General features: G+C 39.8%; 2 protein-coding genes across 2 annotated transcripts in view; one reads left to right on the plus strand and one right to left on the minus strand.

Annotated features, from left to right (window-relative positions):
• Window positions 1–15,601, plus strand: part of LOC5568379 (N-acetyltransferase eco) — a 35,159-nt gene extending 19,558 nt beyond the window's left edge. The window contains exons 3-5 of the mRNA XM_021850167.1: window positions 13,479–13,886; window positions 13,946–14,582; window positions 15,148–15,601. Of these exons, the coding sequence (XP_021705859.1) occupies window positions 13,479–13,886; window positions 13,946–14,582; window positions 15,148–15,349 (1,247 nt within the window). The 3' untranslated portion in view covers window positions 15,350–15,601. The remainder of the gene's footprint in view (window positions 1–13,478; window positions 13,887–13,945; window positions 14,583–15,147) is intronic.
• LOC5568391 (IQ and AAA domain-containing protein 1-like) lies at window positions 15,434–25,643 on the minus strand. Its single transcript, XM_021850166.1, has 4 exons — window positions 24,072–25,643; window positions 22,928–24,017; window positions 15,965–16,049; window positions 15,434–15,780 (listed from the first exon to the last, which is right to left on the minus strand). The coding sequence occupies exons 1-4, from the start codon at window positions 25,603–25,605 to the stop codon at window positions 15,652–15,654; spliced, it is 2,838 nt and encodes a 945-aa protein (XP_021705858.1). The 5' UTR covers window positions 25,606–25,643; the 3' UTR covers window positions 15,434–15,651.
• Between the last annotated feature and the right edge of the window lie 1,835 nt (window positions 25,644–27,478).

A 27,478-nucleotide genomic window follows, 5' to 3' on the forward strand; every position in this document is an offset into this window, starting at 1 on the left:
CCGTGGTTCCAGGTGTTTTTAATTTTCAAATAACTCAAAGAGTAAATGACCTGTAAGCGTTTGGCCTTCATATTCGGCTTCGGGGGCCATGATTTAAGTAAGTAACAACATTTTCAATATTATCGAACATTGTCTACGTAGGTGATCAATGTTACCCCATATCAGCTATATCAAAAAATCGTTTAAAACATGCCTAGGGTAAGTGTTCCCTTAGTTGTGGGTGATCCTATAGTTGCGGTAGTGCCGTTTTCACTGATTTTATCACATTTGTCACAGAATCGACACTGCCAATCGACGTATTGGCTTGTTTGTGCATGAAATAGTTAAAAAGAGAGTTCAAATTGCTTTAAAACTAACGGAATATCACTAAAATTGCTAAAACTTTACTTGCTTGTACCAATAGTTGCGGTAAAGTGTTCCTATAGTGGAGGATCCCATAAGAAAACAACGGATACCGCAACTATAGGAACAGAAATTAAAAGTATACCGCAACTAAAGGAACAGCGTACCAATAGTGGAGGTATTATTTCTCACTGACATGACGTGGATTACTGTGATGAAATCATTTCTCTCATTAAGTCAATGGTCGTTACTTCCCGTTACAACATTAACATGTACATTAATTGCACTTCTTGAATTTAGGCGGTTAAATGAAGTTCAATCGTGCTTAGTACCTCCACTATTGGTACATCTACCCTAAATCTTTCAAAAAACAAAAAAACAGTATATAGTCACGAGCTATGGGTGGCAGTACTTGTTTTAAAAATATAAAATTTGCAACATTTGTATTTTCAAACGAAATATTTAAGAAATACAGTACTGACCCGTTTTTGTCAGCCCCCGATTTTGTCTGCCCCCGATTTTGTCTACCCCCGATTTTGTCAGCTTTTTGACCCGATTTTGTCAGCCTATTTTAAATATATCAAAAAATTGTCTTCGTCATGTTTTACAACGTTTACATTAATACTGTCAGGGGATCAGATAGCCGTAGTGGTAAACGCGCAGCTATACAGCAAGACCAACCTGGGTCTTGGGGTCGAATCCCACCAGTCGAGGATCTTTTCGGGTTGGAAATTTTCTCGACTCCCAGGGCATAGAGTATCATCGTAAGTGCCACACGATATACAAATGCAAAAAATGGTCAATTGGCAAAGAAAGCTCTCAGTTAATAACTGTGGAAGTGCTCATAAGAGCTAAGCTGAGGAGCAGGCTTTGTCCCAGTTGGGATTTAACGCCAGAAAGAAGAAGACATTGATACTGATGATGATGTTCGATGTCATGCACGCATGGGCGTAGCCAGAATGGCAATGGCAGAAGGCACGATAAAACAATTTTACTATGGGAATCATTCTTGTGGTTGAGTTGTTTGAGGATTGTCTCTAGCACTCTTATTTAGGGGTCATGTACAAAGTACGTCACACTCCAAAGAAGGGGGGGGGGGAGTCAAGCCAAGCGTGACAAGCCTTACAAAATTTTCGTAGGACTCATACAAAAAACGTGACGAAAAGGGGTCGAAAAAGTCGAAATTTAGCGTGACATAATTTGTGTACCATCCCTTATAATTACGTCATGATAGATTTTAAAACTCATAGAGTCTACCAAATAATCAGGCTTTTAAAAACATCTTGCCAGAAATTGTTCTAAGGTTTTATCAAATGCCCGCAATGGCGATATACACAGCAGAGTAGTCGACAAACGAATTTCATAAGATCTCGAGTATCAGTAAATCGTGCTTTGTTATTTAGCAAGCTGACAATTATTGGTTGAAATTGAAAAAAAAGCCGAGTTCACGGTAAAAAAAACTAGGTGTGTATGTTTATTCGTGAACTCCTCCGAGATTTTATCTTAATACTTCTTTAAACATCATTCTATGGAAACCTGATGAAATGATGATTTTCTCAAAAAATAATCATGTAATAATTTTATAAATTGTTCCAGAAACATACTGGATTTCTCAAAGTATTCGTTCAAGATTAAATTTTCCTCATGCGTTCCCTCTTGAACTCGTCCAGAAACTACACCCGGAAGTCCTATTTTAATTTCAAATGAATGACTTCATTTATTTTTACTTCTCCTTACATTCTTTCGTGTTTTTTTTTTCAATAATATCTCAAAATATTCCATCAAAATTTGCTCCTCATGCTCATCCTCATGAGATTCTGCTTTGAATGACTCCATGAGCTCTTGAAAGGATCCCTTTAAAATTACATTTTGTTGGATTATTTGATTACATTTTGTTGACCAATATTTGATCTATTGTAGTATATCCCGTGTCCTTTGTTAAGTCCCGTGGTCACCAAAGTGCGGCCCGCGGGCCGCACGTGATGTCTGTATCTCTTAAATCTGATAAGTTAATCTCTGATCAGATCAGATCTCTGATCTGATAAGTTCCGAAGTTCTCGATGTTCTCTAACTCGATGCTATCTGCATTTTTTTTTATTTGTTTACCTCTCTAACTCGATATATTTTTGAAAAGTTCCAAATGTTAATATTTTTTTACTGGGTTCGCCGTAGAGTTGGGCTAGCTCGTGGTTCATCCTTCGTCGCTACACACCGTTTTCCTGCACATCGCCAAAGATCGTTCTAAGTCGTTCGCAGGCTCTAAGTGCTCCTCGAGCATCGTCCACGTTCCATAGATGACTACCGGCCTTATGAGCGTTTTGTACATTCTGCATTTGGTGCGGGTGTGAATCTTTTTTGACCGCAGGGTATACAGGTCTGCCACCTTTTCAAATATTCTGCAGCAGTCCTCAAGAGGGGCTTCATCCAGCTCACCCTCTTCCGGTAATGCAGCCTCGAGGTGCTGCGTGTACGCAGTTGCGACATCCGGTTGCTTAAGCCGCTCTAGGTCATACCGGGGCGGTCCTCGGTACCGTACGTTGTTAACGACGGAGAGTTTTAGGCGCAGTTTTACCATCACCAGATAGTGGTCGGAGTCGATGTTAGCGCCACGATAGGTCCTGACGTCGATAATGTCGGAGAAGTGCCTTCCATCAATCAGAACGTGGTCGATTTGTGATTCTGTCTGCTGTGGTGATCTCCAGGTGTATCGGTATGGAAGGCTGTGCTGGAAGTAGGTGCTACGAATGGCCATATTCTTGGAGGCGGTGAAATCAATTAGTCGTAGGACGTTCTCGTTCGTCAGCTGGTAGGCGCTGAACTTTCCAATAGCACAGCGTAACAAAAATTACATTTTTGCGTGTCTCAAGAATTAAATTATGTGTCTCTAGTAAATTTGGGGTTGCTGAATCTGATGCCGTTCGCAGAAATGTTCCAGCACGTCACAATTTTTAGCTACAGGTCGACAAAGTTGCATAAAACAGTGATTTCATTGATGTTTACATAAAATTTGAACAATGATTTATCAAAAAATATTATGATCTAATCTACCAAGTTTGCAAAATAGGACTTCAACTTTCATTTTAGATATAATAGGGCGCTTGCAGCAAACAAAAGTGTGCCCAACGGCCCCCTTTGATTTTGCTGGGTAACGGTTTGAAACGAAAAACACGTTACGAAACGTTTCCCAGCAAAATCAAATGGGTCCGTTGGGCACACTAAACAAAGGCTGCAAGTGCCCTATGAGCCTCTGTACGTGCCATAAATTCTTTTGTTCTGATGACTTTTACTGTGCGCCGTGTGTTGGTGCTGTCTCGCTCTCTCTCACGGGCAACTTGAAAACAGGGCGCACAGTAAAAGTCAAACGTTTTATAGCATGCATAGGCTCATGTACCGAAAATTTATGGTCCGTGGTACTGTCAAACTCAATGAAATCATGGAGTGCGCTCGAAATAGGGCGTAGATTAGAATTACACTTGATGAAAACAAAAAAAAAAGTTTTCAATTTTTGTTTGGCACGTGTAATATCATTCTAAAACAGTGGTCATCAAATTGCGACCATTGGGAAGATTTTTACGGTCTGCGAGCGAGTTTTGAATAGTGATGTGATGTGGTCCGCATGCTGTTCCTTATAGTAACCGATTCTATGTTATTGAAATTATTTTTGAATACCTAGTCATTCAAACCAAAACAAATTTGTCCGCGTTTTTCTTTGTTAGATATTAGCAGTCATTTATGGGAAATTGACTGTAGTTATCAGCTTGAAATCAGTAGATAGTTCATTCCGGCTTATTTGATTGAAAAAAAAGTGCCGCAAGCACAAAATTGCATGCAAAATTTCAAATAGAAAATATCAATGAACGAAAACAGAGTTAATTTTGAGAAGAAAAATGAAAATGTGCATAATACAAACTATTTGAATGACGGTTCTCCTTATCCTACCTAGCGACGCAATACGGACGATCGTTTTCAAATAAGTCTATACTGATGTATATTCGAATCTGGAATCGAAATTTCAGCATGCCAAAAGGTTTTGACATCAATTCAAATTTCTAGATTGCTTGGCTACGCAATTGTTGGCTTTCCTATGTTTTATGGACCTTAAAATCAAAGGAGGTATCCTACCCAGACAACCAGAACTCGCATAAAAGTTCACGTAATAACTCGTTTATTCACATAAATTACATCTAATCCGCAAAACACGTTGGATAAAATCGTCAGATTGATGATCCATAAAACGCTTTTTTTCTGAGTTCATTTGTACATTTTGTTACATTCCTACACTCGTACAAGGTAAGTCGAACTAATCCAGCTAGCAGCGGTCAAATCAACATTTGTTACCATAAGTTAAGTCGCATAAGATCACAGGTTAGTTCAGTAGAAAATTTATTCACTCACACTGTATGCTATTATTCATCACATAATATATGCACGTATATCGCCTCCACTTTTGTACGTAGAATGCCTTTTCGCGACATCTTATAAGTGAAATTTTGCACCTAAAAAGCCTCCAGGTGATTTCGTTATACGTACATTTTGGTTGTCTGGGTAGTCTTGTAAGAGTTCCCGGAACCCTCCGAAATTTCAATTTAAATTGATTGTAGTTCAATTTAAATTAATGTTAATATAAATGACCTTTTTAATAGTTTCTCCTGAGAAGAGTTTTAAAGAACTCATCCAACTGTTCATAGTAACAATCGATGTGAATAGTTTCTATACGGTTTTGAGTAAATTAGTCACAAACTGTTTTAAAATGAATCCCCTTTTCAACAATTTTTCGCTGTGTACAATGTACATCCCTTCAATTTTGCATGCAATCAAATTGCGTTCAAAAACTAGGTAGTTTTTATTATTTTCCACGAGAAATAAATGGGAAAAATGATACACCGTTTCATTCAATTAAGTACTCAAGACATTTTTTTACTAGTGTAGAATCGACTCGTGATTAAATCACTTTGTCTTTCCATATAACGGAACGGTATCGTTGTGTTATGTTGTGAATCCTGGAATTCAACGATCTAAAAGTGAAAAATCGAGTTGACCTAAAGCGAATTTCGACTGAAAAACACGTAGGATCGTTAGAATAAGTTTATTCACTTTTCTAACTTGTCTGTTTGAATAAGTTCTCGAGATTTTTATACAATACAAGTCATGCACAAATTACGATACGCTTCAAAGGGGAGAGGGGTCAGACATAGCGTGACAAGCCTCACAAGGTGAGGTGCATAAATTGTGACAAGTGGTCGTTAAAGTCCCAATTTAGCGTGACAGAATTTGTGTACCACACCTTTTTTAGCGCATCAAGAGTATCCACAAAATCAGTTAGGCTGTAGGGTAAGTGTACCCTTTGTCTGTTTGAATAAGTTCTCGAGATTTTTATACAATACAAGTCATGCACAAATTACGATACGCTTCAAAGGGGAGAGGGGTCAGACATAGCGTGACAAGCCTCACAAGGTGAGGTGCATAAATTGTGACAAGTGGTCGTTAAAGTCCCAATTTAGCGTGACAGAATTTGTGTACCACACCTTTTTTAGCGCATCAAGAGTATCCACAAAATCAGTTAGGCTGTAGGGTAAGTGTACCAGTTTTGGCCACCCTAAGGAAAAATATTGTTTATTTATGAATCAAAAGACCTTTGGTTACTGTCAATACATCAAACGAAAGCTTTCAATCCATGATTAGCAGGGAAAATATGAAAACTAATCAGAAACTTTGTTTTTGTATTAAAAATGGTGGTGGCGAATACTGGACCACTTGCACCAGTATTCGCCACGATTTTAATTTCGGTTCCTGAATTCACCACTTACGTTGATTTCTTATGGAGGGTGGCGAATCAGGAACAGGTGGCGAAAAATAGGTGCATAGGAGCAAAAATTTTAAGGAAAATGTTTTTTTTCTATTATTTTCTGAGAAAATTTTGCGGTTTCCAAGAATGTTTCCGTATCATCTTATAGCAATTAAGCGAACACTAAACAATTGGCAACCATATATGTAGTAAAACGGTATAAAATCTGGGGTGGCGAACAACTGGTACATGGCGAATACCGGTACACCTTCCCTATTGTAAGTATAACGCAGAACCGAGAAAAAAACTATTCATCTAATTGCGCCCGATAATTTTACTCCGTCAAGCCATGAAACATGTTCATCATAAACAATTAACCTCTTATCATCACTTTATAGAACAATACTCCTCATGAAATTATTTCCCGAAAAACATAATACCAATAAGTCATTCAATCCTTACCGAACGAATTGATGCGCTGTTTGGTTCATATGGTGCTAAAACTTGATGATTTTAATAAATTGGGTCCTAAAATTTTTAATGAAATCTTGTTTTTATTTAATGACACAAAAGAGCATGTTACTGCAAATATTTTAGCAATTTTTCCCGCTCAAATAACGGCTACATCATATTTAAACTTTAATTTAAAAATTGGGTCCATAAATGAACCTTGACATTTTTGATCATGTTTGACGTTCGCTTAATCGACAAAAACACCACAGGGCATTTAGTTTTAACACTGGGGTTGTTCCTATCTGACATTTCGGAAGGGACACGGAAAGCAATATACACCCAAAATTTGAGTTTAAGCTAAGGAGTGTGACAAAATCTGAAAAAATGTTTTTTGAACTTAAACAAAAGAAAAACATTAAAAAATTGAGTAAACATGTGTTTTTAGCCTAAACTTAAGCGTTTGGCATTAAAATTGGGACAGGCCTTTAGGACCCTATTTATTTTCGTTGCAAGAAGAAAATATCGGACTCGCCCTTATTCAATATCATTCCATTCGTTGTTTTGCTTCCGTCAACAACGAAACAAAATCCCGATCTGCCATAGTGAAAAATCGTGCCGGCAGCGGTGGATGGCCCCATTGTTTACGTTGAAAGTAGGTACACTCAAAAAAATCCAAACGTCATTGCTACGTGAAAAATCACGTAGATCATTCCAAGTTCATTTTACCTCCACTTCACCTGACTAAGATAAAGATCACTAAACCGTTCATAACCACCAAATAGTGACTCGGTAATGCTTACTGAGGTTACCTATCGCACTTACGTGGAATTCACGTAGGTGCCTAAGTTCATTTTGATATCTGCATAGTGTACGTACATTCGGTGTTGAGCTCAAATCCTAAGATGGCGCCCGCTTGATTTTTGAAGAACTTCAGAAGCTGCTGCTGCTTCAAACACTGTGTAAGATTGATTTCAAGGTAAATATGCTTTGAATACCGCAGAATCCCTGCATTACTTCATATTTTATACGTGATTTATAACCTCTATCAATTATAGCACGCGAAGGCTACAACACGACAGACCAAACTCACAAAATTGGAGAAACAGGGATCAAAATGCTCAGATTGACAATAAAAATATCATAATCTTTTAAGTTTCTTTACATTTTCCAATTGGGAATTAGTTTTCTTCCAAAGCCTATTAGAAATAAGATTGGTCTTTATTACAGTTAAATTAAATGCAAAACCATCTAGGTCCTATTGAAACGCATCGTAAAGGCTACCGGAAAATCCACGTAGCTCTTACGTTTAGTGACGGTGGAATGGACGAACTTCCAAAGTTCATGCGTTCATTCTGGGCTACCTATGATTTACGTAAGAGCTACGTGGAAAGTGCGATGGAAAAAAATCACGTATGTTTTCACGTAACAATGACGTTTGGATTTTTTTGAGTGTACGTGAAAATTGCGTTATCTGTCACTTCGCGGGGGGGTTGGAATTCCTCCTGCTGGCCAACCTGAGCGTTTAGATCGTTTAGATGGTGTTTCCTGAGTGAGGACTGTGCATGTTTATTATGCTGAAGCTGAAGAACCGGCCTTTGAGGCTCAACTTGCACATTCTCTCATTGATTGGCCATCACCCATCACTACAAAAGCAGTACCCTGCTCGTGTGTGTTGCCGCAGCTCTGGTAGATGGTATGATTACCTCTAAACGATCGCACCATTGATCCCTTCCAACACACTTCCTGCAACGCTACGATTCCGAATCCGCGGTCCTTCAGCACGTCGAAGAGTATGCGTGTGTTCCCGAAGAAGTTGAGAGATTTACAGTTCCGCGTACCGAGCTTCCAATCGCAAGTCCCTTTACGTCGCTGTTTTCTTCGCCGATTGTGATTGAAATTGTACTAAAATCAAAATTTCTTTGACTTTTATGACGTTAAATTGACTGAAGTCAAAAAATTTGATAATGTTATTTTAAAATAAAGTGCAAAATTCATATTTTAGGAATGCAATATTTCCCCAAGTGACGCACTATCTGAAAGCTTACAGTTCAACACTTTTATCGAGCATGAAGACGGAAATATTTGGTTGAAGTTTTAGTACTACAGTTAACTCTCCCTTACTCGATATTCTGTATCTCAATATTTCTCCTTACTCGATGGAATGCGCGGTCCCTTCAATCTAGCATACTTTAGAACCCCTGTAAGTCGATACCTCTCTAAATCGATGTTCCCTAACTCGATGCGATCTGTTTCAGTTTCCTATGCAAGTTTACTTCTCTAACTCGATATCCACATGAAAATTTTTAAATACCTTCCAAATGTTAAAAAATTTAATAATTGTAATTATAGTGATCATAAAATTGAGGTTGGCAAGTCATTTTAGGGTGATGAAAAATTGAGTTTATGAATAGTCTAGACTGGCCCAGCTCAGTATAAGAGAAAAATAAAGTTGTATAATTCCACGAGGCACCCCCCAGAATTATTCCTTAGGGTTAGAGGAAGACTTCCTGAAAATTTCAGCTCATTTGGTCGTTCCATGAGCTGGCGCAATTGAATTGAAGTTAATATGGGAATTTCAGCTCAAACATATGGGAAATAGAACATCATCTCCTGTTCGGGTCAGGAAAATTGTTGATCGCGTTCAATTGAACTCAGAATGTCAAAAACACTACTTGATACCATAGTGAACAATATTGTAGAAGGTTGTATGATGAGTAACATTGAGAAAGTTGGTGTTTTAGCCATCTGAATTAGATTTGCTATACTGCTTAGTATTTCTGCAACATAGCTGGGTGGTAGCCACTAAGCGCATCATAGCCACCTATGACGTTGGGCGAGCTGCGGTACCAGGTGCATGCATATAAGTGATTGTACGGGAGTGCTGATCTTAGCTTCACTTTCAACAACTGAATGGTTAATGAAAATGAGCTTAAATCCAGATACAACCTTCTGCAACTATGTTTATTAGGGTATCATCTAGTGAATTTTCTGGGCTCAATTGAAAGCGAAGAACTAGTATACGGAACGAAACGGTGACATAGGGTCAATTTTCAATATATTTGAAACGTATATTCCATACAACCTTCGAATTGAATGCGCCAGCTGGGGGAGCAACCAAATGAGTTGAAATTTTGAAAGAGTATTTTTCTTACCCTAGGGGGTGCCGATCTAGGGCCAGTCTAATGAATACTAACATACATATTTCATCGATTAAGGCGATAAAACTAGTTTAGGCCAAACTTCATTTTTTCCGACCATTCTGCATCGGTGTGGAGAAAATTTAGTATCAAAATAATATGAAAATTGGGACAGAGCGTACATAGTTTCGTACAAGCACTTCCACAGTTATTAAATGAGAACTTTCTTTGCTAAAGTTGCTATTTTCGCATTCATGTCTCGAGTGGCTGGTTTGATGATACTTTATGCCTATGGAAAGCACGGACATTTATTCCAGAAAAATGTGTATGTGGAAAAAATGTGTAACACGAATTTTCAAAGTTAACATGAAAACAATCAAGAACGTTTTAAAAATTCTATTTATATATGTGCTAATTAAGACTTGGAATCTTGTGAGCATTATTGTAAGTATTACTGCAGGAGGTCCGGGATGAATCCTAAGAGTATATCTTGGAGGAAATTGTTGCGGAATCCCATGAGGGGTTTTTGGGCGAATCCTTGAAGAAACGTATTGAGCATTTTCTGGACGAAACTTCTGGAGTATTACGTAAAGAAGTATATTGAAGTATCCCTAAAAGAATGTTTGAGAAGTTTTTAGAGTGGCTCTTGAAAGAATCTGTGGTTTAGTTCTAAAAAAAAAACAACAAGATTTTTAAATAAATTCCTTGTTGAAAAAAATAGGAGGATACTTGAAAAAAACTTTTGGAGAAAGAAATATTGTTTTTAGCGATTCTGAAAGAAAGTGTGTTTTAACCTTCTGTCTGTGCGATGGGGTCAAATTGACCCTAAATTCAAATTGGAATAATTTCACGGAATATCAATCGATTTTCGATTTTTCTGCTGTTTTAGAAAGAAAATTTAATTCAGTTTTACTTAAAAATAAAATAAAATTCAAGAAGGGGGGCAGGAAAGGGTTATTGTGAAAAAGGATAAAAAAACTTGAAATTTGGAAACTTTGGACGCTTATATCTCAGATTCGCATTCGTATATGGTGTGGCAGGTACGATGATACTCTATGCCCAGGGAAGTCAAGGAAATTTCGATAGATCCTGGACCGACCGGGAATCGAACCCAGACATCGAACCCTTCAGCATAGCTTTACTTTGTAGCCGCGGACTCTAACCACTCGGCTAAGGAAGGCTAAGGCTACTATGTTACATATTGATTAATTGGACACATACCAATGTGTGACTCACTCTTGGACACATACCCTGCCGTGAATAGCAAGTCAGTCCCATCTGCATTTTCGTCAAAATGGAGTTGAGTTCAATTTTCAACACCTCTTCCAATGCTCTTTCAGTTGTACTATTGAAATACAGTCGAAGCTCGTTATAACGACAACTTTTATAGCGACAAAAGCTCTCTATAGCGACATTTTCGGTCCCTTATGTTATATCTATTCCCTATAACGACTTTTTCCTATTACGACGGTCCTTTGCGATGTCGTTATAACAAGCTTCGACTGTAATATGATTTGCTCGGAAAAATAGGAAAAAACAGCAAGTTAACTCGTCCCATAATGAAAATTTACCGCATATCAATCTCACTACAGACTTTTGCACCGTGGAACACAAAAATGTAACTTGTTTTGATCATCTTTATATTTTTCTCGGAAATATAACGTAGTGAAAAGCAAGTTGTGAAAGTTTCATTAAGATTGGAACATGTTCCAATCCTCTTGAAAATTTTTGTATACTCGCATAACCTGTGATCTCGCCCTAAAAGCCATTGGTAATCGAGTATGTAGCTTGTTGTTACCGACCAAACGAATGGATTTACACTTTATTCAACAATGCTACGATAAAGAGAAGGTCCTCCTCTATCTCCCAGTGGTGATAGTTTTCGTTCTGGGCCATTCATTTGCTTAGAAACAAGGAGCTACACACTCGATTACCAATGGCTTTTAGGGCGAGATCACAAGTTATGCCGCATAACTTGTGATCTCACTCTAAATTCTCGCATAACTTATGCGAGTATATTCGTATGGAAAACGACTTTGAAAACTTCACAGCCCATTTTCTCAATGCCTACTTTTTACAGATGGGACTGACTTACGATTCACGGCAGTACCAATGTGTGAAAAATATCACAAATCGATTAACTAGCTAAAAATTACAGTAATTCAAAGTTCTCTGGAGTCATATTAACCCCAGAAAACAGACAAAGGGTTAAACGAATCTCTGGTGTGAAGGGTACTTGGGAAAATTTTTAGCGGAAGGTTTTCATTTTTTAAAAGTTTAATGTGGAGTTATTCATGAAATAGTGCATAATAATTATTTTTGAACAAATTTACATGCGGTATCATAGGCGATATTTTTCTTATGCATGTGCTCCCTTCTCAGGAGTCTATTTGCAGATTTCCCCTTTGTATAAAAAAAATGTTGCAGAGCCAAGCAAATGTTCGACATTGAATGCGTCGAGAAAGTCCGAGCAGTGCGTCGAGAACGCCCGAGAAGTCGTCAGTTTTTTTTCCCTCTCGGGTGACGCGTTCTTTTCTGCCGAGCAGTGCGTCGAGGAAGTCCTGGCAGTGCGTCGAGAACGTCCGAGAAGTCGTCATGTTTTTCCCTCTCGGGTGACGCGTTCTTTTCTGCCGAGCAGTGCGTTGAGAAAGCCCGAGAAGCCGTCAGTTTTTTTTTCTCGGGTTGCGCTTTCTTTGGAGTGCATGGAGAAAGCCCGAGAAATTTTAGTTTGTTTTTCCTCGGGTCGCGCGCCCTTTTTTTGAGTACTTTTATATGGCCGAGCAAACGAGTGAAGCTGAAAGTGGATTGTGGCTGCTCAATCAAGGATGAAGGATCAATTGGTGAGCTCGTTTCATGCTTTTTTTTTTCAAATCTGTAAAATATGTATGACCACACATTTAATCGTTACATAAATATGATTTTTCAACAAACTATGAATGGTTCGTCACTGTAAGTGTCGGCATAAACTCTTATTCATAACTTTTTTGTTTTATATTTTTTATATAAAATCCCTTACCTTTATTTTTTAAAATAAAAAAAGCTTTGAATGGTTCGGTCTGTTTGTCTGTGCTAGAAGTGTAGACCTGCAAAACGTTCATTTTATTCAAAAGACTTTGAATGGTTCGCCACTGTAAGTGTCGGCATAAGAATATTATGTGATGGTCCAGCCAATCGATTTTTTTTTTTTCAATTTGAGTAAAATATCTTTTAGCTATTTGTTCATAAAAACTTTGAATGGTTTGTCAATTCAAGTAACGAAATTATTTTCTCATATTTGAAAATTTGTCATGTCAATTGAAAATATTTTTATTCCTACATATGTTTATATCTTACAAATAATCGTTTATCATGGTCTAATCGCTTATCAAAGTGAATCCTGTGACCCAACGATCCTCCCTATTAACAACCATCCCTCCCAGTAACCTTTGTGGAGATGCAGAGGAACACACGGTCTCCAAATAGCAACACTAACATTCCTCTCCTCAATCCCACCTGACTGCAAGGACGTGGCCGGCGCCGTTATTGATTATGTACAAATAGAGGCACTGAATTATGCACACTGAAGAAGATTATGGCCAATCCCAGCCGAATTTCTAGTTGATTCTTTGTGCATATTCGCTGACTTCGGTCAATCACGGAATAGCAACCATTGATATGTGTAGTCAGTCTAAGCTAAGCTAAGCTAAGCAGAGCCAAGCAAATGTTCGAAAACGCAAAAAAAAAATCATAGGCTTGTAACGATAAGTTTGTCCCTATTTCAGAAATCGACCTAGCATCCGAACAGTTGGAGGTGGATTTTCTCATCAGTAAGCTTGTCGGTTCTCAAAGTGAACCAGACGCAGAGCCAACCCAGCTTCAACAATCCACTCCCTTGAAAAGTGGCTCAGAACCGGAACCACAGCAAATACCACCCCCTACGGTGCAGGTCGAGGTTATCGATGCGTTCCACAGCGAAGTCAGCAACGACGAACCGATCCCAGTGCAATCGAATATCATCTACGTAGATCGGCTATCGCCTCTGCTGAATGGAGCGACCGGGGGAACATCTGAGGATAGTTCATGCAACAGCACACGTGATGGCAATTGCATTCAGCTCGACTATCAAGAATCTCCTACGATGCAAATCCGGACTATGACCTCGTCTTTGAGCATAACGCGTGCTTCTAATGGTATATTTTATTTACAATGTTCTAATATGGTTGATTCAATTCCAATTATCATTTTCTAGTATCGATTCAATTAGACGACCAGTCCCAGATGGAGTCTCATAAACTTTTCCCAATCTTCTACAAGGACCACCAACGAATGGTTGCAGCGCAATCTCAATCGGAGGAAGTTTGTTACGGTCTTTTCGATACGATTCGCAGGAAACCGAAGCGATTACGAACCTTCAGGGGTGTGGGTTCCAATCAGTATCAAATCGATGCCGGTCAGAAGGAATACGGCGCCCAACAGTGCCCGGATTGTGGTTTGCTCTACACTGTTCACGAGCCGGAGGAAGAGTTGATCCATGAAAACTATCACAATTCTTTGCATATCCTTAGGTTTCCCGGGTGGAGCAACGAACCGGTGGTAGCTAACGTCCCGGAATGGGATGTTAGCGGACGAGTGTTGGCCATCGGTATGACTGCCAATCAGCACAAGCTCCAAAAGGTGCAGGAGGTGCTTGCGGTTATGGATCGAGAACTTGGCTATGTAGAACCCTGTCAGCTAGTGCTGGGTTCGGTCGTTTACTTGGCCATTGCAAAGGGCACAATACTTGGAGTATGTGTGGCTCAACCATTGCAGCATGCCAATCGCCTGCTGACGATCGAAGGACTCGAAGGACCGTTCGATTGTTGCACAATGGAGACCTATCCAGTGAAGTAAGTTATTATTATTATTTATTGAAATTCGTCATTATGACAATCATCTTTTATGTTACATGATCCAAATTTAGAAATTAACGTTTAGTTTACCGTTTTGTCTCAAATTTATATTATATTTCAAACACTCCACTTTTTATAGCGATTTTTCAAGAAAACCTTCAAAATTTCTTCACAGGATGATCAATTCTTCTACGACTGAAGTCCTCCTCATTTAAAAGTTGTGAAAATATCAAATCTTACCTTCGAAATCGTAACTATTTCAAATATGTGTCATGTTCAATTTTTTTGAAATCTTTAAACTTCTGAAAAAAATATTTCAAAGAAAATAGCACACTCTCATCACAATGCACATGGAAATATTACCCTATTTGAAATATTTACACCCAAATTCTGGGTGTTTTTCGAGATAGAGTGCATATTGTTTTAATCTGAGTTACACAAACACTTTCACACTTGGGCACTTGTAAAATTTAGCGTGATAACAACTATACAGTACACAAACAACTTGTTAAATAAAATATTATAATGACATGTCAAGATAAATGAAAGTCCCCCATTCCAGATGTGGAATTTCCCGGATATGGGTCTCGCCGAGCTTCCGAGGTCATGGAATTGCACAAACTCTACTCGCCGTCATGCGGTCGCACTTTGTATTCGGCTACCAGCTGAGCTACGACGAGATTGCCTTCAGCGCCCCGACCGAGGCTGGGAAACGACTTGCGGAGACCGTCACAGGGCGGAAAGATTTCCTGATTTACGCGTGATGAGGCTTGTTTCAGCTCCGTGCAAAGTTCTCGCTGTTCTATACGTACCTATCTGTGTTAATCTCTTTTTACCCTTCTCGTATACTTGTTTTTTGAAGCATGTTCATGACAAACACCGAAATTTGTATCTATATTTCCTTTAGAAACCATTTCAAACGTTTCGTTTTTTAAGTCTCATCGTTTTTTGGAGAGCCATACATTGATGAACAAATGTACAAAATCAATAAAATGATCGTTATTTTTTATACTTGATGCAGATGATCTCCGTTCAAATCGAATATCACCAGTTCTTGGGGGTAGTTCTACTTTTTCTTCTTTGCTTCCTTGGCTTTCTGTTTGGCGAGCTCTGCTTCTCGAATCTGTAGCATCTTGGCCCTCTGTTTGGCGAGTTTGTCCGCTTTCTTATAGAATTTTGTGTATTTTAAGTACTCCTGAAATTGAAATTCGTCGTGAATTTAAGCTTCCATTTCAACGGAGGTAAATACTATTCATCAAAAGTACGGAATCGCTACTATGCTAAGTATATTGTAGCATTATCAAAATCTTGCATGACTAGTAAAAAGGGTTTTCGTTGAACGGTTCCATACATTTGGTGGATAGTGTAAATCTATTTACCTTATCTGTGATGGGATATTCTGGTGGAGTTTGTTTGAGAAAGTATTCCAGTAGCTCTTGGGCTGTGAGCGGTTCTCGCGCCAATCTAAAACAAGACATTTAGAATTATGATTATATGCCGTTATGTACCTAATTGACAGGTGTTTTGTTCGAAGTGAATTGAAGACTTTCTACGGACCTCTGATATGGTGATTTCAAATGTATCGAAGCAAAGAAATCGGAAAGCTTCCAATTTCGATAGAATGAGGGTTTCGAAAAAAAACCAGTAAACTTCTAGAAAAAGCAATGAACGACAAAATTGAGAAATTCCGCAAAGAAATGGAGAATTTGGAAGAAACTAGGTGTTTCGAAAAAAGCTGAGGATTTGGTAAAAGATGCTTTGACTAAGAAAGTTTAAAGTTTTGTGTGGTAGCTAGAGATCTAAATAACAACATACTTGAAGTTCAGGAACAGTACACCAGAGAAATCCAGAGACGCATCGTTGCTAGAAATCGTACTTTGTACTCCGCAGAACTCTTCGATCGAGCAAAGTTCGCCATTGCACGAAGTTAACCATCTACAAGACGCTGATTAGACCGGTACTCCTCTATGGGCACGGGTATATGTTCCCTACGTGTAGAAGATCAACGCGTCCTTAATGTTTCCGAACGGTGTTGTAGAGTGCAGATGGAAGAAGGAACGTGGAGAAGGCTGATGAACCATGAATTGCAACAGCTGCAGGGAAAACCAACCATCAGGGAAATCAACCTTGCAAAAATTGGGAGGTTGCGGTGGGCCGGGCCTGTCTCCAGAATGTCGGGTAACAACCCGGTGAAAATGGTTCTCGAAAACAATCCGACCGGCAGAAGACGACGTGGTGCACAGCGAGCAAAATGGGTCGATCTAGTTGACGACGATCTGAGGAACCTTTGCAGAATGCGTGTCTACGACGGGCAGCCATGGACCGAGTCAAATGGAGACGGCTCCTACGTACAACAGAGGCCACCTGGTAAGGTTAGCTTGAATTCCAGGAGTTACAAACTGTGGTATCTGCCCTGTTGCATTATAATGAGGCGTTTTTTATTTGGTTAAGCTCTTTTGTCCACATAGGCTAGGAGAAGTGGATGAACAAGGATGAATCTGTCATTCAAATACTTGTCAAATTTCATACAAAATCTACTTTTTCTCAGCGATAAGTACATCCCTCATTCATGCTAGGTGAACCACTTCCCCTAGCCTATGGGCACTACGCGAGCTGATTTTATATTTGACAGATGTACTAACTCCCTCATTTAACTCATAGTCAGCTATCTTCGTAATGCGGTATCTTCAACTATTCTATTTCTATTTTTGTGATCAATCCTCTTCTGCTTTACCGACAGAAGAGACATCCCATGTTTTACCGACAGAAGGGACATCCCCTGCTGCTTGTATCCAACGAATCCATCGAGAGTAGTCCGGTTGTGTGTGCTTTGTTGGTCGGTGGCCATTATACCAGTGAAATGTTGGATGATTTGCCATCCGAGAAGGATCATAGGCCAGTCGCTGTCTGATCGCCGAGATTGACGGGGGCTCCCCTTCATAGCACCGTCTTCCGTGCAGAATCTTTCAGCGACTTGACGAAAGGTTTTAGTGGGGGGACTGGGAATCAAACCCATGACCTTCCGATTATAAAGCGAGAGTGGACCCCCCTTATAATGAGGTTTTAGCATGTAACGCTTCAGAAAAGAGACTGAGAGCTGAATAATAAAGAGCTAGATCAGTCTAGCTTGAGCCGTGGCATGTGACGGAGTCTTATCGTATCGGTTGTTGTTTTATTTAAGTTTCATAAGAAGAAGTCTTATTACAATTTTAGTTGTTTAAGTTATAAAACAGTTTTTTTTTAAATATTTTCATATCAATTACCATTCATAACAGTGGCGACGACGGATAAATAAGTGGTTGTGAAAAGTGCAGATAACTCGAATGGAAGGCACTTCCAGAGTGAGTCAGCGTAAGTACAAGTACTTGAAGAGTCTCTTTGAGCTAGCAACTCAAGAAACTTGGTAAAAGTGAAAGCAGGTTTTACTTGCAAATTGTTGTGACCAAAAAAAGCAATTAGAGTACCTGTTGAGTCCTTTGAAAGGATTAATTTTATAAAAATAGTAAATATTGAGAAATATATATATTTTATTGCCTTAGCGTGGTTGTAACATCATTTTTCTTTTTTTTCTTTTATTCCATAGCTTGTGTTCAGAACAAAGAGTTTACAGCATATCGAAGACTCCGTGCGAGAGGGAAGATCTGCTCGAAAATCGACTCAGAAGGTTTGAGTTACTACTGCTGTGCTGTTGCTGTTGAGTTGTAGGTTGTGAGATTCATTACTCGGGAGAAAATTAGAGTACCAGGCATTTGAGAGTATCATTGCTGGAGGTCGCGCAAACTGAGAACTGATATAGTGAACACCTTACTCACTGCTGACAGTTCAACCCATACCCCAGACAACCAAAATGTACGTATAACGACATCACCTGGAGGCTTTTATGTGCAAAATTTCGCTTATAAGATGTCGCGAAAAGGTTTTCTACGTACAAGAGTGGAGGCGATATGCGTGCATATATTATGTAATGAATAATAACATACATTGCGAGAGTATACATATTCTACCGAACTAACCTGTGATCTTATGCGACTTAACTAATGATAACAAATGTTGATTTGACAGTTGCTATGAATTGATTCGACTTACTTTGTACGAGTGTACAGGACGAAGCAAAATGTACAAATGAACTCAGAAAAAAGTGTTTTATGCGAGGAAACTCATCAATCTGACGAGTTTATCCACAGTGTTTTGCGGGTTTGATGTAATTAGTACGAATAAACGAGTTATAACGTGATCTTTCATGCGATTTCTGGTTGTCTGGGACGTTGTGAGAAGCACATCGCGCCGAGTGGATCTACAGCAAGTTGATTTCGAGCGGAATTACGAGGTAGGTTGTCGTTGAAACTTCTGAGACACGTTTCGAAGATTTCATTGTACAGAGGTGCATGCTGTAAACGTCTATAGTATAGGGGACGAGTTACAAGTGTCAGCCAAGTACAATGTGAGACGGATCTGCTGCAATCGTGAGTAGAATATTGATTAGAAACCGTGATTGTGAGTGGCCTAGAAGTTATCGTCAGGACAATCGTGAAAATCGCTTTAAGAATGTTCATACTAATGCGGTTTGCAATTACTGTAAACGTAAGGGCCATATTTTCTACAGAACAGTAACCGTGAAAAATCAATGAATTTCGTTTTCAGCTAAGTATGGAAATAGACACGGACTCAGCAGTAGCAGTTATCAGCGAAATGTTGTACAAGCATTCCGGTATCCAAATGTGATAAAACACTTGTTGTAATGAATGGATCCAAAATTGCTGTTGTTGGAGAGATCATAGTTGAAATTCCTTTGAATGGTTTTAGCGCTGAAAGAAATAGATTTTTCTGAAAAGTTACAAGGTTTTTACACCGCTTCTTGATAGAGTTTTTTTTCTATCTTTATTAACGGGATTTTTAGCCCTGGGCTAGTTCATCTCGGGACCAACGGCTTTACTTCCCTTTCGAAAAAAGTCGTCACTACTGAAAATTTTAGTGACTATCTCGAGGATGGGATTCGATCCCAGGTCCTCGGCATGAGAAGCGTGTGTTCTAACCCCTACACCGGGAACCGCTTCTTGGTAGAGATTGGATGAAGGTGTTCTATCCAAACTGGAAGGAACAATGCATGCCACCTCGCTCAGTAAACAGTTTAGACATCACAAAAGTACGGAAAAGATTTTAAGTACGATCAAGCAAAAATACTGTAAAGTGTTCTAAAAATACTTTATTGAGCCAATTACAGGTTTTGAAGCAGAACTAGCTTTGAAATTAGAACAACCGATTTTCAGAAAAGCGTATCAAGCGCCTTTCAAAATAAAGGATAAGTTTTTGGAACATTTGGACATGTTGAAGAGTCAGGGAGAAATCACTCCTATTCAGGCGAGTGAATGGGCCTCCCCGGTCATAGCTATAATGAAAAAAGGATGGAGAAGTTAGAATGATTCTGGTCGGTAAGCACAAGACGAATACGCACAGGCAACAGTTGAAGGCTGCTTACGAACCCAAACGAAGTCGGATAATGGTACAACCACAACAATGAACAAACGTAAGAGGGAGTCAATCGATGAGGATGAAGATTTCTACGGATCCTCAGATGTCCCGAGGCCAGAAGATGTTTCCCAACGAAAGAAGGCCAAACAAGCTAGAAGTCACGTTAACACTCGCTCGAGAACTATATTAATCAGCGAGGCGCGAACAAGCTGGAGCTGCTTCACTACCATCAACGAGTTTGAGTTCGAATTATTGAAGTGTTTTGAATTATTGAAAAATCGATGCAAGTACCGTTTTGAAGCAACCGTGACCTAACAGAAACTGTGTAAGGAGGAAGTTAATTTTGCATTGCTCCCTGTTTACCCAGGTCGACACATTCTGGATGAGTCTGTAGGTAAACCCTACCTTTCTCAGAGGCATCCTATTCTTGCTGCCACTTGACCAGCGAGACGATCCTCGCCAATTTCCTCACCTGCCTAGTGCCTCTACGCTGATACCACTCGATGTCTTCTCCCAGGTTGTTGCAAATCGGAATCATCCTGGTGCTCACACATACTGCCTCCGACGATATTGTTCGTTTGACGCTTGCATGGCCATGGGCCGGAAATTGCTGTTGAGCTTGTCCCGATTGCGCTTGGTTTGTAGCGCTGCACCTTAGGCCGGAACTCCGTGTCTCAGTATCGACGATGATACGCTAGCCAGAAGACGCCTACTACTGCTTCTCGGACCATGAGCGTTCGGCATGATCCTGGTAAGTGCGTTGGTTGCCTTTGGTGCCTTCTCACATGCATAGTCGACGTGGCTGTTGAAGTTTAGCCGATCGTCTATCATCACGCCTAGGTGTCTGAGCGGCCGCTCTATGACGCTATGACGCTCAGCGTGGTGAACCACTTTGCGATTACTGACTAGTAGCACCTTCGTTTTGTCGTGGGCTATCTTCAGCTTGACTCCATGCACCAAGTTCTCGACCGTGCCCATTGTCGCCGTGGCAAACACTTTCTCCAGCGTTTCGCCTATTACTGTTAGCAAAGCCGACGATCTCGAAGCCTATGGGTAACTCCAGTGATAGGATCCCGTCGTACATCCCATAGCATAGCGTCGGGCCCAGTATGGACCCTTGTGGAACTCTCGCCGTTACTTTCGGCCGGCGTTGGTTGCATACACGAATATCCGATTCTCGATGTAGCTCTGGTGAATCCGACACAGATAGTCAGGAACCCGCATTCTATGCAGCGCTGTGGCAATGGCCTCCCAACTGGCGCTATTAAACGCGTTCATAACGCCTATCGTAACTACGGCGCAGTGACGATTTCCTCTTCGTTTTTGCTTCGATGCTTTCTCAGCCCTCTCCAGGACCGTTTGAATTGCATCTACTGTCGACATTCCCTTCCGGAATCCGAACTGTCTTTCTGATAATCCGTGCTCGCTCTCCATACATTTAGCCACGCTGTTTAGGATGACCTGTTCCAAGAGTTTGATTACCGGGTGGTTTTCCTGGCTTCGGTAGCAGCACCAGCTTCTGGATCTTCCGTATATCTGGGAAGTGACTGTCGTCCAGGCATTCCTGCATCACCTTCCGGAAAATATCCGGGTACGCTAGGATCACCGCTTTAAGTGCCACATTCGGTATTCCATCCGGTCCGGGGGCCTTTTTCACCTTCAATGGTTTCATCAATGGTAGCCATCGTCATTACGCATAACCGGTACTAAATATTTCTTCGAAAATTGTTTCCAAATTTGAGAAATATTTCGTTAGATGCTTTTCGCATACAAATATTTTTCGCGTTACCTTTTAGCGATTTTTCGTGCATAGACACTAGCGCATGTGCGTTACGGTGTGGCGAGTAGCGAATCAGGACATCAGGATTACATGATATCATGTTAAATACATGACTTATAAAGTTCATGTTCGAAAAAGCCCTCATGAACACATGAGATCTACAACAACCCCCAATCATGTGTCCACTTGGAAGCCTGACTGTATATGAGTTGGCTAACATTTTGCGATGCTTTTGATGTTAATTCTATTAACATTTGAGTGTATTGTGAATGATTATCTAATCAAATACCATATTAATTGAATCTTTGTGCAATTTCTATTGTTCTGTTCAATCAAGTACCAGCAACTACAAATTGGGCCCTTATACAGTCGCCTCTCCACATCTCGATATCAAAGGGACCATCGAGATAGGGAGAGATCGAGACATAGAACAAATTTTTAACGAATACTAGATTGAAAATCACTCCGTTACTAGGAAAATTAAAAACAAACAGATGTCATTTCGTCTTCGCAAATTGTTTTGAATCTCTAAAATTTAGTCTAGTAACCTTTGATAATGAGCATATCGACATACGGAGAGAAAATTGGGAACGAAAATTACATCGAGATAGGGAGATATCGAGATATGGAGGATATCGAGATATGGAGAGTGAAAATGTATGCAGAGTGAAGGGACCGGAAAAGTCATCGACATAGGGAGAGATATCGAGATGTAGAACATCGAGAAGTGGAGAGTCGACTGTATATGCTTATGCTTTCATAGTAACGTATATTTTTATTCAATTAAAAATGGATGGTTCAGTTTATATAACTGATTAAAAAATTACAGGACAAATTAAGGGCCCACAGAAGGTTTTTTTTTTCTAGATGTAGCAGGTTCTCCGAATTCGGATCACCCGAAGGGTTTCTGAAACTAGATATGTGTATTTCAGTCAAAGCACTTTTTTATAAATTCTGTTCGAAATTTAAGGTTGAAAACGACCTTTGTGGTTTATGGACCATCTATTAAAAAAGTGAAATTCAATACTATACAAGGTTCAAAAACTATACCATTGAAATGAAATATCAATTGCATTCGAAGCCCATCACTTACCTCATCCTCCTTCTAAGCCCCAAGGTCTGTTTCACACTACCAAGTATCTGCGCCGGAGAGTAGCCTCTCGTAACCAAGGACAGCGGCGATAGGTCGAAATCTTTCGAAATACCGACCTTTTTGCTTAGGCCATGTCTCCATAGTAGCTGCGTGGAGCCGTAATCGGTTTTCGGAATCAGCAGAAACTTCTCGAAACATTTCTTAAACTTTCCCATCTTGGCCGTCCATGGTTGGCTGGACGTTCCCACCAACAGGATCTTGTCGTCTTTCTTGATTTGCTTGACCAACTGCCTAAAGAGCACTTTTCCAAGTTTTGTTGGATCCAGTGATGCTTCGTCTGGAGGGATTTTCTTGTAGAACAGTTTGTGTGCCTCGTCGATACATATAACCGTTGGTTGGAGAATACGGGACATTTTGAGAACCATGTGCAGCAGTAGAGGAATCTCTGCAGCTGGAGTCGGAGCAACAGTTGCAGGACTAAGATCGAACAGAACTGCGTCCGTTTCGTTGCATATGGCTTCTACTAGCAATGTTTTGCCGTATCCCGGTGGTGCCAGTAGACAGAAAGATTTAGTCTTTGGAAGACCCAGGGGACCCATTCCGAAAAGCCACGTTTTTAAGATATCACGCACCTCTCCCATAGCAGCCGGTGGATCTTGCAGTAAGAAATTTCTTTTCTCGTACGCTGCATAATTGTAATCGCCGATGAAATCGTCGATTTTCTTTTTCTTATATGTTCGAATTACGCTCTTTTCGATGAGCTCCTCATACAGTGAATCAATTGTGCGATCCGCAGTCAAATCGGGTGCTTCCTTTTTCTTTTTCTTGCCCTTCTTCCCTTTTCGTTTTCTTTTTTCCTTCTTCGGTTTGGCAGGCTTGTACTTCTTCTTGTTATCCTTACATAAGGCCTTTTGAAGCAGTTCGCGCTCTCCACGAAGCACTTCGTCCACTATGGGGCGCAATTCTTGATGAACTTCTGCAAATTTGTCCAGTGTAATCCATTCCATTATCGGAAGCTCGTCTTCGTTTTCCAACTCGTCGATGAAATACCAGTCCTTCTCATACCGTGCTATTGATTCCTCGATCGTAACTGTCAATTATAAAGTTTAAAATCAGACAGTAATTGAATCTCATACAGACTTACTGTACGCATTGGTAGCAAACTCAGGTTTCTTGAAATCATATGTTTTGCCCTCTTTCTTCTCCAATTCTTTCTCTTCGCGTTTCTGTTCTCTAAGCTTCTCCTTGGCTGCCTTCTTCTTTTCTTTTTCCAGTTCTTTCGCTTTCTTTTTGGCTTCAGCTTCCTTCTTCTTTTGTTCGGCACTTTTCAGTTTTTCCAATGCCTTTTTTCTCTGAACTTCCATATATTCATCTGGCGTCAATGTTTCTCCTTTGATCACCAGGATCGTTCCTCCTTCCCAAATTTCCGGATAGCGATCGAAGGCATGCGCTTGATCGTAAAACTCTCTGAACCACGCTCTGATGTGATCAGAAATGTCCTCCATGATCCAAGGTCCACGTTGTTGCAAGATTCGCGTTTTCTCATCCTCTATGGCTTTCAAAAATGCTTCATCAAATTCAGGTTTACGTTTCCTTCGTTCTTTCTCGGCTTTTTCGATCCTGGCGTTCAAATCCGGTCCTCTTTCCATTTCATCAATCATTCCCAATACTACGGATCTAATATAACGTTCACTTAGCTGCTGTTTTCTTTCTTGGTACTTTCTCCAGTATCGTTGGATTTTCCTAGCTGACCGGTTTTGTATTATCTTCTCAATCATCTCTTCCGTGTTGTCTTCTTCTGGGATTTCTTCCACTTCAACAACTGGTTCAGCAATATCTTTGACCTCTGCAGGTTCCTGCAGAATTATTTCTTCAACCCAACCCGGAGGTTTGTAGTAAGGGAATGCTATTACGTCCTTCTTTTTAACATAGTAATTCCAATTGTACACAGTTCGCTTCACTGGAATCAGCATAAACTGATCCGGTTTGTGGTGGAATTCGTACGGGAAGTCTTGCAAAGCGTCTTCCCTTGGCTTCGGGTAGAATATCTTCGGCTGTAATCGGAAGTTCAGTTGCATGATTCGGGCACGGCGTGCTTTTTCGTGAGCAAGGATCAAGTTCAGGGCAGCAACACGTTTCTCTTTGGCGCGATCCCGTCGAACAACGGGGCGTCTGGGATCCGGGGGTGGTTCTTCTTCACTTTCGGAACTACTGCTAAGTTCATCGCTCGAGCTGCTAGTCAACGGTTGAAGTGCTTTGCTTGAAGCAGCAATCAATTCCGAATGTTGCACTGATCGTTCCAATGGAAAGTAGCAAGGTCGCATGGGTTGTACATCTTCCGGAATCAGGTGTAGTTCTCGAAGAGCGCCGTCGATGTAGGTGAACTCACTGAGTTCCATCTGTTTGACCTTCTGTTGAAGCTCCAGCATTCGTTGGTTGGCCGCTTGCGCCAGACATTGAATGACCTCACGTTTCTGAACCTGCAACGTTTGATCGTAGCATCGATCGAGCATCCGACATAGGGGAACATATCGACAGTACAGTTCGGATAGGATTTCGTGCACGATCTGTTTGTCCTTGGTTGGCTCAAACCGTTGGACCAGATGTTCGTGCAAAAGGACATCCTGAAGTTCCGCTTGGGTGGCAATCCAAAATTTGGCTATAGTTTTTTGAGTCATCGTGCGAATGTTGAGGTAACTGACTCAGATGTTGACGATTGAACGCCTACTTAGATCTGTCTTATATACAGGTATGTCCCGTTTTTATCAACACGATCGGCGATTTTCAGTTGACAAAAACGGAATAATTTTCATAGACAAAATATTTTACAAATTTGAATAGAATATTGCAGTTTTATCAGGATAGTACACATATAAATTCACAGTTTTGATGTTTAGGAGCTGTGAGGAGCATTTTGATGTTAATTCTTATTGGTTCGTAATGAAAGGTAATTGCAGACTCCTATCAATAAATATGATTTACTCATAAATAATTAATAGTTTTGTTATTCTTGGTTAGAATTTCAATAAATGTAATATAGAATATTAAAACAATAATCACATTAATGTCCTCTTATCATAAGGTGCGCCTAATTTGTAAAAATATCTACAGGGAAGTAGGTCAAGCTGATCAATTTTTGTTCAAGAAAGAATAAACAAGAAACAACTTTTTTTTTCTACCGTTCATATTCATCCTTCTGCTTCTTCTTTTTCTTTATGGCATTACATCTCAACTGAGAAAAAGCCTTCTTCTCAGCTTAGTGTTCTTACAGTCAACCCTCCATGAGTCGTTGTTCCATTACTCGATATCGACTCATGGAAACATACTAAAACAAAAATTATGGTTACTATGATGGTATCTTCAAACAGCTTTCCAAATAAAAGTTGTTCCATGACTCAATATTTCCATGAGTCGATGGTCCCTTCAGTATCGATTCATAGAGGTTTGACTGTATTAACACTGCCGTAGTTATCAACTGAGAGCTTTTTGTCAAGATACCTTGTTTGCATTTTTGGCCACATCCATTTGGCGATTAAATGCGGAGTTATGTTGCGAAAATTTTGGCAATTTTGGCTGGTTGGTCTCGTGAAAAAAGACTTTCAAATCAGTTCCTTCACTCAAACTTGTCGAAACACTTGACAAATGCAACAGTGAAATAATCATGTAAGTCTATAAGACCGTCCTTAAGCCATTTCGTGATACATCAAAAATCCTTCATCAAAGCACAAAAGTGTACAAGCTCTAGAACAAGCATCACTAAATTAGAACTTTTTGGTAAGGAACTCTTTTGTAAAGTTTTATGAATAAGCTGTTTTATGAATAGGCTCTTGGTATAAGACTCCTAATTAACTTTTTAGTCTCCATATGGGAAGGGGTTCACATCATCTCATATATCAAGATCTCAGCAAATTTGGGATGGCAACGTGCGTGACGTTCATCAACAGTCTCACAAATTTTCGTGTTAGCTATTTACCCTCTTCATCGATGGAAACTTAATACACAGACAAACAGACGTAACAGTTACAACAAATTTCGATCAAAATCACAGCTGCAAAGGCATGTACGCCCTATGCTAAACTCAGCGTGTTTGGCCGATGGGCCAATAGGCGGCGGTAGTGTGTAAACGTCAAAAACGATTTATCACCTACCATATATTCGAATCTGTCGTTAAAAATGTGTGAAAGTGTGACGTCTTTTTGTCTGTGCTTATTATATGGAGATGCCAAAATATTCTATATATTACTCAGTTTTTCTGGACCTCCTTCTCTACCTCTTGAAACAGGATCTAATCAATGGCTGTTTGCTATAATTTGTGCAATGGTATCGAATTTGAGAGATAGAAGATAAAGTTCAAAATATGACGGGTTCAACAGTTTTATCAAAAATAACATAAACTCGATCATATCCTTAAGTGAAATCCAACATCAGTATGGTGTCGAATATTCAATTCTGAGCATTTAAATTGCTTCAAAATAAATATTTAGTTTATATTCTAAACATAATGGAAATTAAAAAAAAAAACAATTTTTGTGTGTTGATAAAAACGGAATA

This window comes from Aedes aegypti, chromosome 3 (assembly GCF_002204515.2).
Source record: "Aedes aegypti strain LVP_AGWG chromosome 3, AaegL5.0 Primary Assembly, whole genome shotgun sequence".
NCBI classification, from domain to species: Eukaryota; Metazoa; Arthropoda; class Insecta; order Diptera; family Culicidae; genus Aedes; species Aedes aegypti.

Excerpts from the sequence above, each read along its gene's own strand:
- LOC5568391 (XM_021850166.1), bottom strand. The coding sequence starts at position 25,605 with ATGACTCAAAAAACTATAGCCAAATTTTGGATTGCCACCCAAGCGGAA. Across the intron at positions 24,018-24,071 it reads GTTTGCTACCAATGCGTACA|TTACGATCGAGGAATCAATA; the intron begins GTAAGTCTGTAT and ends TATAATTGACAG. Across the intron at positions 16,050-22,927 it reads GGGCTTAGAAGGAGGATGAG|ATTGGCGCGAGAACCGCTCA; the intron begins GTAAGTGATGGG and ends GTCTTGTTTTAG.